The 17661-nt window shown below is 37.6% G+C and overlaps 1 protein-coding gene across 1 annotated transcript; it reads right to left on the reverse strand.

Moving 5' to 3' along the window:
* Positions 1–3947: 3947 nt before the first annotated feature.
* On the reverse strand, positions 3948–17382 carry LOC121504822 (C-type lectin domain family 10 member A-like). The gene is made up of 7 exons (XM_041779889.1): positions 17278–17382; positions 17017–17103; positions 12865–12963; positions 12038–12736; positions 11799–11941; positions 9432–9541; positions 3948–4536 (listed from the first exon to the last, which is right to left on the reverse strand). Exons 2-7 carry the CDS (start codon positions 17087–17089, stop codon positions 4398–4400), a joined length of 1263 nt encoding a protein of 420 aa, XP_041635823.1. The 5' UTR covers positions 17090–17103; positions 17278–17382; the 3' UTR covers positions 3948–4397.
* Positions 17383–17661: the final 279 nt, after the last annotated feature.

The raw sequence follows: 17661 nt of genomic DNA on the forward strand, positions 1-17661 counted from the left end.
AATATTCAAATAACTTTTGATGTGTAAGTAAACACTAACGAGAAAGAAGAAGAAACAGACAAAAGGGAAAAAAACAAGAGGAGTCTGCTAATAACATTTACTTAACAAGACCCAGAGACACTTGAACCCCTTCACCAGAGGCAGAGACTCACTCTCCACTTGAAGGTAGCCATCCACAAGAAAAAGAAAAAGGGGGGTTGAAAAGTGGCAAAAAATATGCAGTGTGTCTCCCAGCTATCTCTGCACTCAAATCCACAACCATCATCTCTTCCCTCAGCTCTGGTTCAGTTCCCCATCCTCACAAACTTGCCGCCCCTACCCCCATCCTCAAAAAACCTGGACTCAGATCTGACTGCATGCGCAACTTCTGACTCATCTCAAAGCTCCTCTTTTAGTCAGAAATACTGGAACATGTTGTCTCTTCACAAATCAAATCTGACCAAGTCTGGCTCACATTGCCAACACACACAGAAACAGCCCTCCTCAAAGTCACCAACAACCTTCTCCTTTCCTCAGTCTCTGGCGATATTCACTCTCATCCTCCTCGACCTAACAGCTGCCTTTGACACCTTCAGCCACACCTTCCTGCTCTCCTGTCTGGAACACTCCCTCAGTATCACGGCACCACACTATCCTGGATTGAATCATGTCTCACAGTTGTCAGTGTGGAGAGACAGAGACAGTCAAACATGTCCTCCTAAGGTGCCACCTCTAGTCTGAATGAGTACTGCACAAAGACTGACCTGGGACAACAGTATTGAGTACGATAACACTGACCGAGGAGTCCCAGAGGAAACAAAACACCTGCTGGAATTTCCACTCTTTAGTCTGTACCAGAGGATAAGGAATAAATACCAGATGACTCCAGACTGTAGGGGGCAACAATACTCTACTGCTTAGCCTGCCAGCCAAAAGAAGAGGAAAATTCATTCCTGATGTTGTAAGTGTATCATTTTTAGTTGTGCAGGAAGTTAATAATTCAGCTGTTTGTACCTTCAGCATAATAATCGGTGACCTACTTAATGTCATGAAAGCATTATAATTCAGTTCACCATTATGTTCATTAGTACTGAAATGTATCAGCTGACACTGTGCCATGCTGTCTTTATTCCTATTTTATTATGTAGAAGAGAGACCTCTGCTGGACATTTGGGGTAGTGTTTTGCTGATGTGTAAACATGGTGGAATTTAAAGTTTTTATTTAATTTTATATGACTGTGAAGAGAAGAAGCACTTCACTGATACTAGATTTGTTCTTTGTGTTTCCTGTAGAAAACTACACACTACAAGTTCATCTTTTTAGTGGGCATTATTTAAGATTGTTGATGAAACTCCTGGAGTGCTGCCGTCTTTCTGACTGAAGACGTAAACCAGACTTATTCCAGCATAATTAGCAAATATTTCACAGAATGGGCTGCTTATTCATCTGCAACAGTCCTGGAGTCTCTCAGAGAGAAGATTTCAACCAACTGGCGTCCTGATTGGTCAACTACCTGAAGAAAAGCGGCCTCCTCTCACTTCGACAAAAGGTCTGTCTCCGGATCCTTTCAGTTATGTGTTCAGACTCTTAGAATAACAATCTGAGCCCAATGGTGACAAAAACTAGATCTATTACTGGACTGACCTGAGGAGATGATGTTACAGGAAACAGAAAAGTTTCAGATTGCAGACTAAATCCATCCACTTGGAATCCTTTAAAAAAATTCGAAGTTTTAACTAGTTTACGACCAGAAAAAAATGAATTTTAAAAAACGACATTTTCCCCCAAAACACCTTGCAGAAGTCTATTTATAGCATTTCACTTTGCCACCCAGTAATTCACCAATTCCTTGTTTCAGTGTGTCTTTATGGGGTCTACCTCACTATGATTTGCTTAGTATATAGACAACTGGGCTTTTTGAGGGGCATGGACCATGTGTTTGGAGCAGGAATCCTCCTCTGGGACTTACCTGGATTATCAAAATCTATTTTGATTTTGATTCTATTCATTCTTAACCCTTTATTTACATTCAGAGTAAATGTCTCGGTCAATGACAGTAATTCAAAACGTGTACGTCACATTGATGACTGTGTCTTGAGGCTCCCAGACAATTGCCTTCATTTTCTATGAATGTGGTGAAAATGTAACCTCGCAAAGCAGATGGATTTGCCCATTTCTGTGTTTCTTACCAGCAAATCCATCTTGCAAATCTCCTGTCTGAACCATTTGGGCCCAGTTATAAAGTGAAAGGATCAATCAGCGATGAGGGGCAGTACTTTCAGGCGTGGCGGAGTTGTGACGTAAACAAGCAGCAACAAGAGGCCGGTGCAATTATGGCGGAAGACATTAGCGTGGATGCTGCTAAAGCACCAGTTTTATCAGAACTTGATGACATTTCTTCATTAAAAGAAGAAAAAAGAACAGCAGTGAGTTGTTTTTTTATCAAAATTTTTATTTTTTTAATTTTTATTTATTTTTTATTGTGTCTCAGGGTTCTTTGGATCACTGAAATCATTCTCAGACACCTGTGATAATTAGTTTGCCAGGTGAGCTCAATTAAAGGAAAACTACTTAAGAGGGACGTCCCACATTATAAAGCAGGCCACAGGTTTCAGCAGTATGAAAGAAAAAGGATCTCTGCTGCTGAAAGCATCAAATAGTGTAATGCCTTGGAGAAGGAATGAAAACATTAGATATTTCATGAAAAATTAAGCGTGATCAACGTACTGTGAAGAAATTAGTGACTGATTCAGAGCACAGAGGGGTTCATGCAGATAAAGGCATAATGAGGAAGGTTTCTAGAGGACGAAAACATCAGATTAAGAGAACAGCTGCAAAAATGCCATTACAAAACAGCAAACAGGTATTTGAAGCTGCTGGTGCCTCTGGAGTCCAACCTCAAGGTGTAGGATCCTTCGGAGGCTTGCAGTCATGCATAAACCTACTACTCAGCCACCCCTAACCAATGCTCACAAGCAGAAACGGTTGCAGTGGGCCCAGAAATACATGAAGACTCATTTTCAGTCTTGTTTACTGATGAGTGCTGTGCAACCTTGAATGGTCCAGATGGAGGAGTAGTGGATGGTTGGTGGATGGCCACCATGTCCAATGAGGCAGGGACGTCAACAAGGAGGGGGCTGAGTCATGTTTGGGTCAGAATCATGAGGAGAGAGCTAGTAGGCCCCTTTAGGGTCCCTGAAGGTGTAAAAATGACCTCGGCTACGTATAAAGAGTTTCTGACTGACCACTTTCTTCCATGGTACAAAAAGAAGAATTGTGCCTTCTGTAGCAAAATTTTCTTCATGCATGACAATGCATCATCTCATGCTGCAAAGAATCCCTCTGTGTCATTGGCTGCTATGGGCATAAAAGGAGAGAAACTCATGGTGTGGCCCCCATCCTCCCCTGACCTCAACCCTACTGAGAACCTTTGGAGCATCCTCAAGCTAAAGATCTATGAGGGTGGAGGCAGTTCACATCGAAACAGCAGCTCTGGGAGGATATTCTGACATCCTGCAAAAAACAAAATTCAAGCAGAAACTCTCCAAAAACTCACAAGTTCAATGGATGTAAGAATAGTGAAGGTGATTTCGAAAAAGGGCTCCTATGCTAACATGGAACTTGTCCTGTTAAGATGTTTTTGATTGAAATAGCTTTGATTTCAGTAAATATGACCTCCTAATGCTGCAAATTCAACAAATAACCATTTTCAGTTCTTTACAACCTATAAAATGTTCTGAAACTCTGTTATGCTTAATAAAGTGGAAAAGTGCATTTTGAGGTTTTTTTTTTTTTTGAAAAAAAAAAAAGCTATCATTGGGAGGTTTATTCAGTAACAATTGAATTATGCATTTACATCAACTATTGAGGAAAACCAGGGAAAATTATTTGCACAATAACTTGGAATGCAGCATGTAGTCTTTGTTTTAATTCAAATAAATGTACATAAAAAGGCACAACATTTATCTGGTTTCATTATCCTGTTTATTAAAAAAAAAGTATATTAGAAAAGAAGACATTTGACATTTTTATAGAAAGATACAGCCATAGCATTATGTTAGCATCAGAGTTTTGGACAGACGAGTAATAACACAAATGCATGTATGCCTTGAAACACATTATTGGGATTAATCATTATTATTCAGTCATTTAAATTCATTCAAATCCATCAAACAGAAAAAAATTGTTGTGTAAGAGTACAGAATAGTTCAGCATCAGAAGCAGTCAAATCTGATTTAAAACTGAGCAATAGTTCAGTTAATTAAAGTCAATCCAGTCATCTGCTAGACGTTCAGTATCTGGAATTATCCACAGATGACTGCAGCGAGGCGTTCCTGTTTTAATCAGGAATGAGAATGAAGAACATTTCTGGGTCTATAAACTAGAAGGGATGATTTTCATGGAGATGTGTTTTATATTACGGGGACCTTTCACAGATGCAGAAACGTTCAGAATTACAATTACTATCGTTCCAGTCGACATCATTTCCTGTCCTCCGTATTTCTCCACAGTCTTCTGTGTTTTTCCAGTTGTCAGGCTGCGACGGCCCCCAGAATCTGTTAAGATATCAAAAAAAAATCAGCTGTTAATCATCTTTATGTTTGTCTGGTTATTTCTGACTGGAGGGATTGATAAGCAGAACAGTCGAGCTATTTAAGACCCCTGACATGCCACAGTATGTTCACATCAGATAAAACTTTGGCTTCAGTCCATCACTCTGGGGCTTTCTGACCAAAACTACCAAGAACTTCCAGGTTTTAACACCAAATTTGTCAATTTTAGCACATTTTTGCCACCTAAAAACAGTTTGCGTCAATTTTAAACCCTTTCCACCATTTTTCTGCCTGTTTTTGTTACTTCTAAACCAATTCTTGCCACTTTCTGCCTATTGCTGCCTCATTATTGCCACTGTTAACCACTTTTTACATCCCTTTTTGCCCATTTTAACTACAGTCATCCCATTTTTGCCAGTTAATATCAATTTTTCATCCCAGTCCACGTAATTTCCCTCAATTTTTTGCACTTTAACCCTTTTACTCCTAGCGCGTTCTCAACGACGCGCTGTTGAAGCACACTTTACATGACCATAATTGCATGACTGTTTGTGCTATCGGAAAAATTCGAACAGTTTCTGAAAGCTAAGAAACTGTGCTTTACAGCCAGCATGCACTTATTTCTGTAATTTCCCCTTTTCCCACTAAGATTCTAGCATAAAGTTCCCCCGTTCTTTGTGTTTCTTCATTTTAAGCTGTTAAAACACTTAACATGCAGTAAAATGTAAATAACTGCCATATATTAAAAGTTCTAAGTATTGTGGAAAAATGGGCAAAAGCACGTACTCACAGGACATTTTCTGGGCCTTTTATGGTTAAAATAAGAAAAGAGTTCAGAAACTCAGTTTTAATTTAAACAGTAAAAAAAACACTTTTTAAACATGCAGTACATTGTACACAACTGCCAGATATTAAAGTACTCTAGAATAATGGGCAAAAGCACTTACAAGACACTTTCTGTGCCATTTATAGTTATAATAAGAATGTGTCCAGAGGCTCAGGAGTTAAAGGGTTAAAGCCATTTCAGGCACTTTTTAATCCACTTTAACCACTTTTTGTACCCATTCTTGCCAGTTCAATCCATTTTTGGTTATTTTTTTGGCCACTTTTATCAAATTTTTGCCACTTTAACTCATTGATGTTCTTTAAAAATCCAACTTCAACATATTTTCCACCATTTTTTGCCATTATTCACTAATTTAAGTGAGTTTTTTTTTTTAAACCCATTTTAAATATGTTTTTAATAAAAGTTATTTCATTTTAAGTTTAACTTCCCAGTGGGCCATGATTTGGCTGACCTCCATGGGCCCCCAGTTTGGCTGGATCCCAGAAACCTTCCCCTTTATCCCCAGCCTTGTCTCCACATGACTATTCTTGAATGTGCATGGCTGTGTTTAACCACTTCTAGGTACAGTGGGGGTCCCCGGTCTCTGGCACCTTTATTTTTGGGGTCCTGGGCTGAAAAGGTTGAGAACCCCTGCACTAAAAGACTAGAGATGGTTGAGGCTTTTTTCCCTCCTTTTAAAGGCTTCTTCAGCTCTTAAACTGAATGCAGCAAGAGAGAAATGTCAGCCTTTGTCATTGCCTTAAAAGTTACCAATCAGAAACGTTCACCACTGTAGACCCCCCCCCCTATCATTCCTTAGCCTTTGGGCAGTACTATGCTATATGACCTACCACTACTTTCCTAAGAGCTAAATTTAGATCCTAGTTCCTGTGGTCAAAAAAGCTAAATTCCTCAAAGGTTCCTGGGAAAAGTTCCTGCAGTAAAGAAGCATCTTTGGTCTATACGGTGTTGTAAAATAAGTATTTATCCCCTTCAAGATTTTCTCTCTGTTTCTGCACGTTTGTCATGTTTCAGATCATCAAACACGTTTTCCTATAAGACAAAGACAACCGGAGTAAATACAAAATGCAGTTTTTGAATAATGATTTTATTTATTAAGGGAAAAAAGCTATCCAAACCTACCTGGCCCTATGTGAAAAAAGTAATTGCCCCCTAAACCCGATACCTGGTTGTTCCACTCTTGGCAGCAACAACTGCATGATGTGTGTGCAATATCTGGAAATAAGTCTTTCACGTCACTGTGGAGGAATTTTGTCCCACTTTTCTTTGCAGAATTGTTTTAATTCAGCCACACTGGAGGGTTTTCAAGCGTGAATGACCTGTTTAAGGTCATGCCACAGCATCACAAAACCAGACTTTGACTTGGCCTCTTCAAAACCTTCATTTAGTTTTTTAAACCATTCAGGGGTGGACTTGCTGATATGTTTCAGGTCGTTGTCCTGCTGCATAACCCAAGTGTGCTAAAGCTTGAGGTCGTGAAGTGATGGCCGGACGTTTTCCTGCAGGATTTTCTGGTAGAGAGCAGAATTCATGGTTCTAACAGTTACAGCAGGTGGTCCAGGTCCTGAAGCAGCAGAGCAGCCCCAGACCATCACACTGCCACCACCATGTCTGACTGTTGGCATGTTCTGTTGATGAAATGCTGTGCTAGTTTTATTCCAGATGTAACTGGACTCACCTTTCAGAAAATTCAACTTCTGCCTGGTCAGTTCACAGAAAATTTTCCCCAAATTCTTCAGGATCATCAAGATATTTTTTTGGCAGAATCTGAGATGAGTTCTGTTTAGTCATTCTTTTTTTTTTTTTTTTTTTTTTTTGCCATAATTTACTTTTTCTTATAAATGGATCACTGCAACTTTAACATTGGTTGTATCGCTTTAGATGACGCATATTGATCTTGTATGCATGTGTGTATTTAATTTTATTTATATATTTTTCAACTTTGTTCTAGATTTGTCATCTTTAACCATTGTACTTTACTACTAGAATAGGTTTACCTTTTATAAGTTCACTTTTAAAATAAGTTAATCATAAACATACTTTCTATTAATGTATTTTCATGGCTATGTATGTTTTATGTACTTTGGTTCCTTTTTTGTAATTTAATTTAATTTATTTAATTCTTAATAGCATTATTATTTCCTTTTTCCTCTTATAGTTTTCACTTTTTTATTTATTTATTTATCTATTCATTTATTTATTCATTTATAATTGAACTAAATTGAATTGAATTGATTTATTTATTTCGAAACATGCAAAAAACTGTATATGAAAGGGGTGTCAAACTCAATCACAGCAGGGGCTGGATTCTGGATTCAGGACTAACCTGAGGGCCTAACAGGGTCACCTTTTTAACCAGAAACTGTCAACCTCATTTCACTGGTAATAAAAACAAAAAACAAAACAAAACAAAAAACTTAGCTCCGATGATAAATGATTTTGACATTTAAAAAGTTAAAAAGATAAGTTTAAAGGCTCACAATCTGAGAAAAGTAAATTTATTAGTTCAAAAAGCCCAAAACATGAAATTGAAATTGAAAAACAATGTTTTTAATGGCAAATATATTAGAAACAATTCAAAATCATGAGTTTTAAAGGTCAAAATATGAAATAAAATTTGTAATCATGAAATTAAAAGTCAAAATATGATTCAAAATTTTAAATTGTGAGTCTAAAAGGTCAAACTGGGATTATGAAGTCAAAGTCTGGAGTTGAAAATATGAGGTCAAATACAAAATAACTGGTTAAAAAGGTCAAAATATGACTTTAAAATTAGACTTATGAATCTTACAGATCAAAATATTATATGAGGAGTCAAAATTCTGAGTTGAAATGCTCAAAGTATGATATTAAAAGTCACATTCCTAAGTCTGAGTCCTAATTGTGAGAAGCTGAATTAAAAATGGGAAATTAAAACACACATTCCTGACTTCTTATCTAAATATTTTTACTCCTTACTTTTTCAGATTTTGTAACTTCACAAAGATATCTTCAGTCATCAAAGATAAATTCACATTTTTACAGGTGAGGAAATCTGCAGACCTCACACTGATGGGCCAGTTAGAACAGAAATATGAGATCATCTTGTGGGTCAGATTCAACTATTCCAACTATTAACACCTGTGGTATAGGTCACCAGTGGATTTTATTTATTTGTATATTTGCAGTTTTGCATGGATGACATTTTTGCCCAGTCTCTTTCTTATTGCTGAATCATGAGCACTGACTTTAACTGGGTCAGATGAGGCCTGCAGGTCTTTAGATGTTGGTCTGCGTTCTCTTTTGACCTCCTGGATGAGTCAACGATGCGCCCTTGGAGTCATTTTGGTAGGTGGGACACTCTTCGCAAGGTTCACCACTGTTTCAAGTTTTCTCCAATTGTGGATAATGGCTCTCATGAAGGTTTGCTGGGGTCAAAAGCCATAAAAAAGGCATTTCTGGATTCAACGGGTGTGGCAGTAATCAGGCCTGGATGTGGGTAGTGGAAATGAATTCTTGCCAAAAGAAGTAGTGAATCACAGTTGATTCATGATTTAAAGGGCAGTTACTTTTTCACATAGGGCAAAGGTCGGTTTAGATGGATTTTTTCCCTTAATAAATGAAATCATCATTAAAAATAATGTATTTATATTGGCTTGTGTTTGCTTTGTCTCATGGACCATTTGAAAGTGTGAAAAATAAGAAATCAGGAAGGGTGCACGTACTTTTTCACAGCACTGTCAATACATCTCCTCCTGATTCAGCAGACTAGCATTGAAATGTGAATCTGAGCACATTATTGCATTATTAATAAGTAACTGAAACTAAGAGAGAATTTAGCAGAGATTACACCATCAAAATAGAGTGGATGCCATGTGCCTGCTGTCACTGATAAAACATAGATGTATAGATGCTGTGTAATAGGATCTTTACCTTCATTTGCTTCCCCCCATAATTCAGCTCAAGGAGAGATGTTATGTGCTTACAGAGCTAATTTAAAATCCAATAATCATTAAGTAATGGAAGTTTGGATTTTCCTGTCTGGTCATACAGTCTAGCAGTAAATACTTACGTGGTTGTGGTCTTGGTCTGATCCACCCACCTCCAGGTCCCCTCACTAACGCTGTCAGTCAGACCGATCCAGGCATGCACGTGTACCTCCAGCAACCCTTTGACAAACATCTGTGGAATAACAAGAATGATTAAACTCAGACATTATATAGATCAAATCCCAGTTTTTGTGGAGGGAAATCTTCAAATTCAAATATATGTTTTATATATTTATATGTATAGACCAAGCTCTCCCAGCTGAATGTCTGGATAACAGACTTCCTGTGTGACAGGAAGTAGCAGATGAAGCTGTGGAAACATGTCTCTGACAGCAGAACCATCAGCTTCTTTCTCCCCTCTTCTTCCTGCACACCCACAGCTGCACCTCCAGTCACCAGTCTGTTAAGCTCCTTAAGTCTGCAAACAACACAACCCTTGGACTCATCTCTGAAGGGGACGAATCCACCTACAGGTGGGAGGTAGACCACCTGGTGACCTGGTACTGTCAGAACAACCCAGAGCTTAATGCTCCAAAGACAGCAGAGACGGCTGTAGACTGTAGACCAGTGATACTCAGCGTGTGGCTCTTCTGTGATTATTTGTGGCTCTTTTGTGTCTTAAATTTAAATATTATTTCCCAGAAAGCCTTACAAAACGGAAAGTTTTTTGCTCTTTATCACAATTTTTGCCACTTTCCATCCATTTAAGCTACCTTTTGCCATTAAATACTACTTTTTTTCCTACTTTTTTGCCCATTTTTGCCACTTTTTTTTTGCCACTTTTATTCCATTTTTTCCTTTTTTCACCATTTTTTCTCCCCACTTTCACCCAATTAACACTTTCTTCCTCGTTTCTGGCCATCTTTTTGGCAATTTTTACAATTTTTGCCACTTTTCAGCATTTTTTTTTTTTTTTTTTTTGCCGCTTTTCACCCATTTAATTTACCTTTTGCCACTAAATACCACTTGTTTCCTACTTTTTCTCCCATTTTTGCAACTCTTGACTGCTTATTGCCCATTTTAGTCACTTTTCATTCTTTTTGTGCCACATTTTTGACAATTTTGGACCATTTTTTGCCACCTGTAACTCATTTTTTTCCCCAATTTTTGCCACTTTTATCCCAACTTTTTCCCATTTAAGCTACCTTTTGCCATTAAATACCTCTTTTTTTCCCCAACTTTTTTTTTTTGCCATTTTTGCAACTTCATACCCATTTTTGCCCTTTTTCACAATTTTTTCTCCCAACTTTCACCCAAATACCACTTTCTTTCTGATTTGTGCCCATTTTAGCCACTTCTTTTTGGCAATTTTATACCATTTTTGCTGTTTTTCACCATTTTTTGCCACTTTCGCCCATTTAAGCTACCTTTTGGCATTGAATACCACTTGTTTCCTATTTTTTACCTGTTTGTGCCACTTCTTTTGCCACTTTTATCCCTTTTTTGCTCTTTTTCATCACTTTTCATCAATTCAAGCCAGTAAATAGCATTTATTTCCTATTGTTTGCCCATTGTTGCCACTTTTTTCCAATTTCTGCCACTTTTATCCCATGTTTGCCCATTTAAGCTACTTTTTGCCATTAAGTACCACTTTTTTCCCTACATTTTGCCAATATTATCCCATTTTTGCCCTTTTTCACCATTTTTTTTCTCCCCGCTTTTACCCAAATACCATTTTTCCCTCATTTGTGCCCATTTTAGCCACTTTTTTTTGGCAATTTTATACAATTTTTGCCCTTTCTTACCATTTTTTGCCACTTTTAGCACATTTAAACTACCTTTTGCCATCAAATACCACTTGTTTCCTCTTCCTTGCCCATTTATGCCACTTCTTTCTGCCATTTTAATCCCATTTTTGCCCTTTTTCATCACTTTTCACCCATTTAAGCTACCTTTTGCCACTAAATACCACTTGTTTCCTATTTTTTTTGCCAATTTTTGCCACTCTTGACTGCTTGTTGCCCATTTTAGTCACTTTTCATTCTTTTTGTGCCACATTTTTGACAATTTTGGACCATTTTTTGCCACCTGTAACTAATTTTTTGTTACTTCTCACCCATTTTTGCTACTTCCTGACCCTTTTTCCAAGTCTCCCTTCCCATTTCCGCCCCTTTCAGCCATTTTAGTTGCTTTTGACCATTTTTGCCTCTTTTAACTTATTGTTATTGCTACTTCAAGCTTTTTTTTGCCACTTTTCACCACTTAAATTGTGGCTCTTACAAAGGTATTTTTCAGCAATTTTGCTCTTTGGTTGAGAAGGGTGAGCGACCCTGCTTTAGACCCTCTTTGACTCCCCAGTTTCCACTGTGGACTATTTTCACCTCCTCATCACCCAGGTCCTCAAGTGGGAGCATGACCTGTACGCCTCCAGGGCTTTCTGTCTTTCTTACCATTTTATCTCTGCTGTTTAAGATTGCCAGGTCACCTCCTTTGGAGTTGCAGAAGTTTTTGCTTGATTGCCAACTTCTCGATGTTTTTGAAAGAAAAAAACAGCTTTCACCAAACTTGTTCCAGCCTGATGGACAAGCCCGAGCTACAAATTTAGAAGATGGAGAGAAACCATTAATCAGGCTGTGACCACCAACCTACTGTAGACTGATAAAACAAACTTTAATGACAGACATCTTACTCAGCCTGTTGACCCTCTGCTGTAACTGATCTCTCTCTGCTGTTAGACTGTTGTAGTCAGTTCTCAGCTGATCTTTCTCCCTCTGCAGAGTATTATATCGGCTCTGTAAGTCGTTGTTGTTTTTCTGCAGCTGGTCCTTGTCACCCTCCAGTGAGGAATAATTCCTCTGTAACTCATGCTTTTCTCTCTGCAGGTTGGTCAGGTTCCTCTGCACGCCTTCACAGTTTAGTTGCAGCTGATCTTTCTCTTGTTTCAGGATGCTGTAGCTTTGCTCCATCTGGTCTCTCTCTTTGGTCAGGCCACCTCTAATTGTTTCCAAACTGCTGTAGTTTGTCTGTAACTGCTCATTGTTCCTCCTCAGATCATTGTAACTCTGCTCTAATACATCCTTGTCTCTGGACAGTGATTGGTATCTGCTCTGAAGTTGATATTTGCTCTGATTCAGATCAGTGTAGCTCGTCTCCAGAGAGGAATAATTCCTCTGCAACTCATGCTTTTCTCTATGCAGTTCATCAGAGCTCTTCTGCATGTTACTATAGTTTGTCTGTAACTGATCCTTCTCTTGTTCTAAGGTGTTGTAGCTTTTCTGCAGCTGGTCTTTGTTCTCTGTCAGGTTAGTCAATGTGTCCTCTAACTGTAGCTTCTCTGCAGCTCCAGCCTGAATCAAGTCAGCTGACATGGGATGGATGAACATGTGATCTGTGGGAGGAAAATGAAGAAAGAATGTGATTTCCTTGAAGGCATACATCTGTACGTCTGTGCCATTCCCGTGAATGTGGCAATCTTTGGGGCATGATGGGAGTTGTTAGAATGAAGAAGTAACTTACAGTAGAGAAGCTGACCTATGTTTCCAGCCAGAAGAGCAAAAATTAATCCAAGACACACAGAGACACATCTGGAGGGAGGCTTTCCTCTGCGAAGATCCACTGTAGGAGACATAAAATAAAGTTAACAAGATTACATAAAAATAAACTAGGAATAAAAAAAGAAAAAAACTTTTTATGATTTGCATTTGGTCTGTCAGTGCTAAAGCATTAATCAGGATGAGATAAAGGTCTAAGTTTATTGTATTTTGTCTTTAAAAATCAGAGCTAATGCATGCTGTTTTGACTCTATAGGTGCACCTTAGTTCAGCCACTGTAGTGCACCCCCAAAATAAAGGTGCCAGAGACCGGGGACCCCCACTGTACCTGAAGGTGTTTAAACACAGCCATGCACATTCAAGAATAGTCATGTGGAGACAAGGCTTCCCATTAGGGGGGAAATGGGAGAGCTCTCTGGGGCCCAGCCAAACCGGGGTCCAGTGAAATCATGGCCCATTGTAAAGTTAAACTGGTATTTTATATTTAACCCGAATAATAACCACTCTTATCAAAGAAACACATTTTAATTAATTTGTGTAATGAATAGCCCTCTTTTAAAATGTAAATCCTTTTGTTAAAACAGTAAAATATAATAACTAAAATTAGTAAATAATAACAAAAAATGGTGAGAAAAGGTGGTGAAAATACATTTTATAAGTCGCAGAAATGGGCTAGAAATGCCAAAAATGAGATAAAAGTGGCAAAAAAAGGGTTAGCGGAGGCAGAAATAGTCAGAAACTGGCAAAAATGGGCATAACAAACTGTGAAATGTGGCTTAAAAAGTGGTAAGAGGGGCTAATAGTGGCAATTATGTGTCAACAGAGCCAACGATAGGCAGAGAGTGGCAATATTGGGTTTAGAAATGGCAAAAACAGGCAGGAAAAAAGGGGAGGAAAGTGTTTAAAATGGACACAAATGGGGTTTAAGTTGCAAAAATATGTTGAAATGGGCAAAATTGGTGAAAAGGAGATGAAAATTGGTTAAAATAAGGCAAAACTGGTGCAAAATGGGAACAGTATACTTCAGAAATGTTCTTAGTTTTTTAAAGTCATCTGGAGACCCCCTCTCAGTGTCTCGCGACCCCAAGTGGGGCCCCAACCCCAAGGTTGAGAACCCCTACTGTAGTGGAGCAGCATTTCTTCTAATCTCACAGAAATGGGAAATCAGATTTCAGTTAAATAAATCATCTCTAAGTCTTTAAAATCAAGCTTCAAAATCATAAAAAAAAGAGGCAGTAAAATCTGCTTCAGGATGGTGTGGGCGTGTCTGTTTAATTAACTGAAGCCACGCCCACTCACTCACAAAATAATGCTACAGTTTAAATGGAGGAAAGTACACCATTACCCTGACCTTTGACCTTACGATGAGGTTATGATCAGAGCGCAGCTGCCTGGCTCTGTACCAGAGAAGAGATAAAGTCTGTTTCTGGCTCAAATCTCTGTTATGATGCTTTAAATCAGGGGTGTCAAACCCAATCACAGCAGGGGACTGGAGTCTGGATTCAGGACTAACCTGAGCCCCTAACAGTGTCAATATTTACAGTAACCCCTGACTGTCAACCTAAATGATTTTGAGATTAAAAGTCAAGCTTACAAGCTTTAAAGGTGAAAAAATTACATTTAAAGTCAAAATAATGTTTTTAAAAGACAAAGTATAGAGATAGAATAATGAAACCATGACTTTTAAGTCAAAATGTGATATAAAAGTTAAAATCATGAGTTTTAGAGGTAAAAAATGAGCTCAAAGTCAAAGTTAGGAGTTGAAATGGTCAGCAAAACTGAGATAAAATTCAAATTCATGATATTTAACAATCAAAATGTGAGATAAAATCGAAATTGTGAGTTTAAAATGTCAAAATATGAGATTAAATTTCAAATTCATGAGTTTTTAAAGTCAAAATATAACAAAATTAAAAATCATGAATTTAAAAGTCAGATTTAGGAGTTGAAAAAGGTCAAAACACGTTTTGAGTAAAAATCATGACTTTAAAACTTCAAACTAGGATTTAATGCAAAACGATGAATCTTAATGTTAAAAATGTGAGATAAAAAGTAAAAGTTATGAGATGTAAAGGTTAAAATATGAAATAAAAAGTCAAAGCTATAACTTTTAGTCATAACTGTGAGATGCAAAATTGAAAATATAAAGAAAACACTAATTTCTTCTATGTTCCTGACTTTTTATCCAATTATTTTCACTGTTTACTTTTTCTAATTTTTATGACTCAACAAGGATATTATAAATCATCAAGGTTAAGTTTACGTTTTTATACTGGAGGAAATCTGCAGACCTCATACTGGTGGGCCAGTTATAATAAAAATATCATAGGATCCAGTGGGCCGGGTGTAACTGTACCACGGGCCGGATTTGACCCCCAGGCCTTGAGTTTGACACCTGTGCTTTAAATGATCCATAGACCACTGTGACTGATAGATTTGGCAAATTTACTTCACAATAAACCAAAACAAAGCATTTAACTGACTGTTAACTTTCAATAAAGGCAGTGACAGCAGCTAACAACAGACTGTACTGGGATGGACTGCTCTGGGATTTTATACTGTAGCGTTAGAGGGGCGGGGTCATTCCCCACTGTGGGCTGGTGACATCACCAGTCCACATATTGGCCCCGCCCAAATTAATCTCGGCCAGGAAAGAGGTGAAAAGCTTTCTAATGGTCAAAATCCAAATTTCAGTCACATGTAGATCTGAGTGTTTTCACGTGTTTAAAGCAGCAGCTTTATTCCAACATATCTAGTGTGATAAGACATAAACTTTGGATTTCACTTTACAGGGTCTTTAATTGTTGATCTTAACTAGAAGGCAGCTAAACATTAACTCCTGGTCTAAAGGTTGTTAAATTAACTGGGATCATTGGATTCCAGGGAGTCATTTTGTACATGCACTCCTGCATAGACTCTGTATTTGATAGAAAAGCACTCTCAGGCTCTCTCCTAGCCCTATCCTCACTTCTGACCACGCTGCTGTAGCAGTGCAGCTCTCCTTTAACCTCTGAGACCTGAGCGTTTCTTTGGAGAGCTTTTTTATTTTCTCCCACTTATTTGGGATAAATACGGCCTGATAAGTTAAAATATCAGTCTTGACGTTGAACAGGAATTTTCTGGAAAATTTTCCTTTCCCAAAACCCCCCAAAATTCCATAATAAATAAAGTGTCTTTAAAAAATTCTTAAACATAGTTTTAAAGTATCACATGAAAGGTATCCAGGTATTTCTTTAGATAGTCCTCAAATCTGTCAGTGAAAATTCCTCATAAAGCCTGAAAATTCCATTTGAAAAATTCCCCAAAATGCCATGCAAATTCCTGAAAAATTTCAAGCGAATTCCCCAATCATTTGAGTAAATTTCCCCTTAAATTTCTTGGCAAATTCTATAAATTTTCAAACACATTCTCCAAAATGCCATGAAAATGATGTTAACATCCCAAACCCCTAAAAGTTTTCTAAGAAAAACTCAGAAAATTTCAAAGGACAATCGTGAACTCCAAATTTGAAATCCAATTCACCCAAAATTTTGTTATAATTTCCCCATTTTCCTATGAAAATGCATTAAAAAACTGAGATAAATTTAAAGCAATGAAACCTTATAAAATATACAAACATATCCTCTTAATTTACATAATACTTTGATAACTTCCAAGCAAAAATCCCTAAAATATCCAAGCAGCAAATTAGCTTAACATTTCAAGCAAATACCTTAAACTTGAATGGACATTTTGGATTATTATGACATCAATTCTAATTCAAAAAATGTTTGCTTTAGGAAGGAAAGTCAAAATGTAATGTCCTCATATGTGGATGCAGAGTCTTAGGAGATTAAACCATTAGTTTAAAAGCCAGCACCATAAAAATATATCCCAAGACAATGTCAGCCTGTAGAGGGCAGTCACTGAGCATATTTTTTTAAACAGTAGAATTTAACTACTTTGAGCCAAAATGTCTAGATTTGGACCCAAATTGGTTAACAGTACTCCTAAATACATTTAAACATTGTTTGCATAATGAAAAAAGGGCTGGTGACTTTTTAAAACATAATTTAAAATTCCTAATACCCTTACTATGTCTACCCTTCTATGTAGTATTTTCAGGTTCATATTGTACCTTTTGTCATGAGGCCTTTCATTGTGAAGTTCTTGGTCAGATGTTCGCTCTCATCAATCTCTATCAGGTCCATCCTGATTACAGTCCCTGTATTACAGAAGAGAAGAACATTTTAAAGTCTCTACTTTAAAACCACCTCCAGTTTGATCTTTGAGCCAATCTTTGCTTCCTTTGCAGATTCTGACTAAAACTGGAATAAAAATGAACTAAAGTGAAATATTTAGTCATCGATGAGGGAAAAGTCTTTAAATGTGCCCTTACCTCAGAGTCGAAAGATTAAAGAAGTGAGATGCTGCGATCACATCTGCAGAGATATTTAACATGCAGATAACAGGAAGCTCTTTTTACCCATGTCATCATGTTTGTCTTTACTTAAACTCTGGTTGGTTTTAAAAAAAGTCCTGACTGATGTACTTTACTCACATTCTAGTGTCAAAATAATTTTGGGGATATCACCTGAAAGTGTAAGAAAGGAAAGTTCAGCAGTTATCATAGAGAAGTTTCTATCTGTAATGCTCCAGATTTACATCCTCTGCAGTTTCTGTTCCTTTTTCCACACAGATTACTTTCCCCTGGTGAAATGAAACAGTGAGTTAGAGTGAAAAGTTGAAGGTATTGGGTATGCTTCAAACATGTAATAACGTC

This window comes from Cheilinus undulatus, linkage group 22, assembly GCF_018320785.1.
Source record: "Cheilinus undulatus linkage group 22, ASM1832078v1, whole genome shotgun sequence".
NCBI classification, from domain to species: domain Eukaryota; kingdom Metazoa; phylum Chordata; class Actinopteri; order Labriformes; family Labridae; genus Cheilinus; species Cheilinus undulatus.

Excerpts from the sequence above, each read along its gene's own strand:
- LOC121504822 (XM_041779889.1), bottom strand. The coding sequence starts at position 17,089 with ATGGACCTGATAGAGATTGATGAGAGCGAACATCTGACCAAGAACTTC. Across the intron at positions 12,737-12,864 it reads CATAGGTCAGCTTCTCTACT|ATCACATGTTCATCCATCCC; the intron begins GTAAGTTACTTC and ends TTCCTCCCACAG. Across the intron at positions 11,942-12,037 it reads GCAGAGGGTCAACAGGCTGA|CTCGGGCTTGTCCATCAGGC; the intron begins GTAAGATGTCTG and ends CTAAATTTGTAG.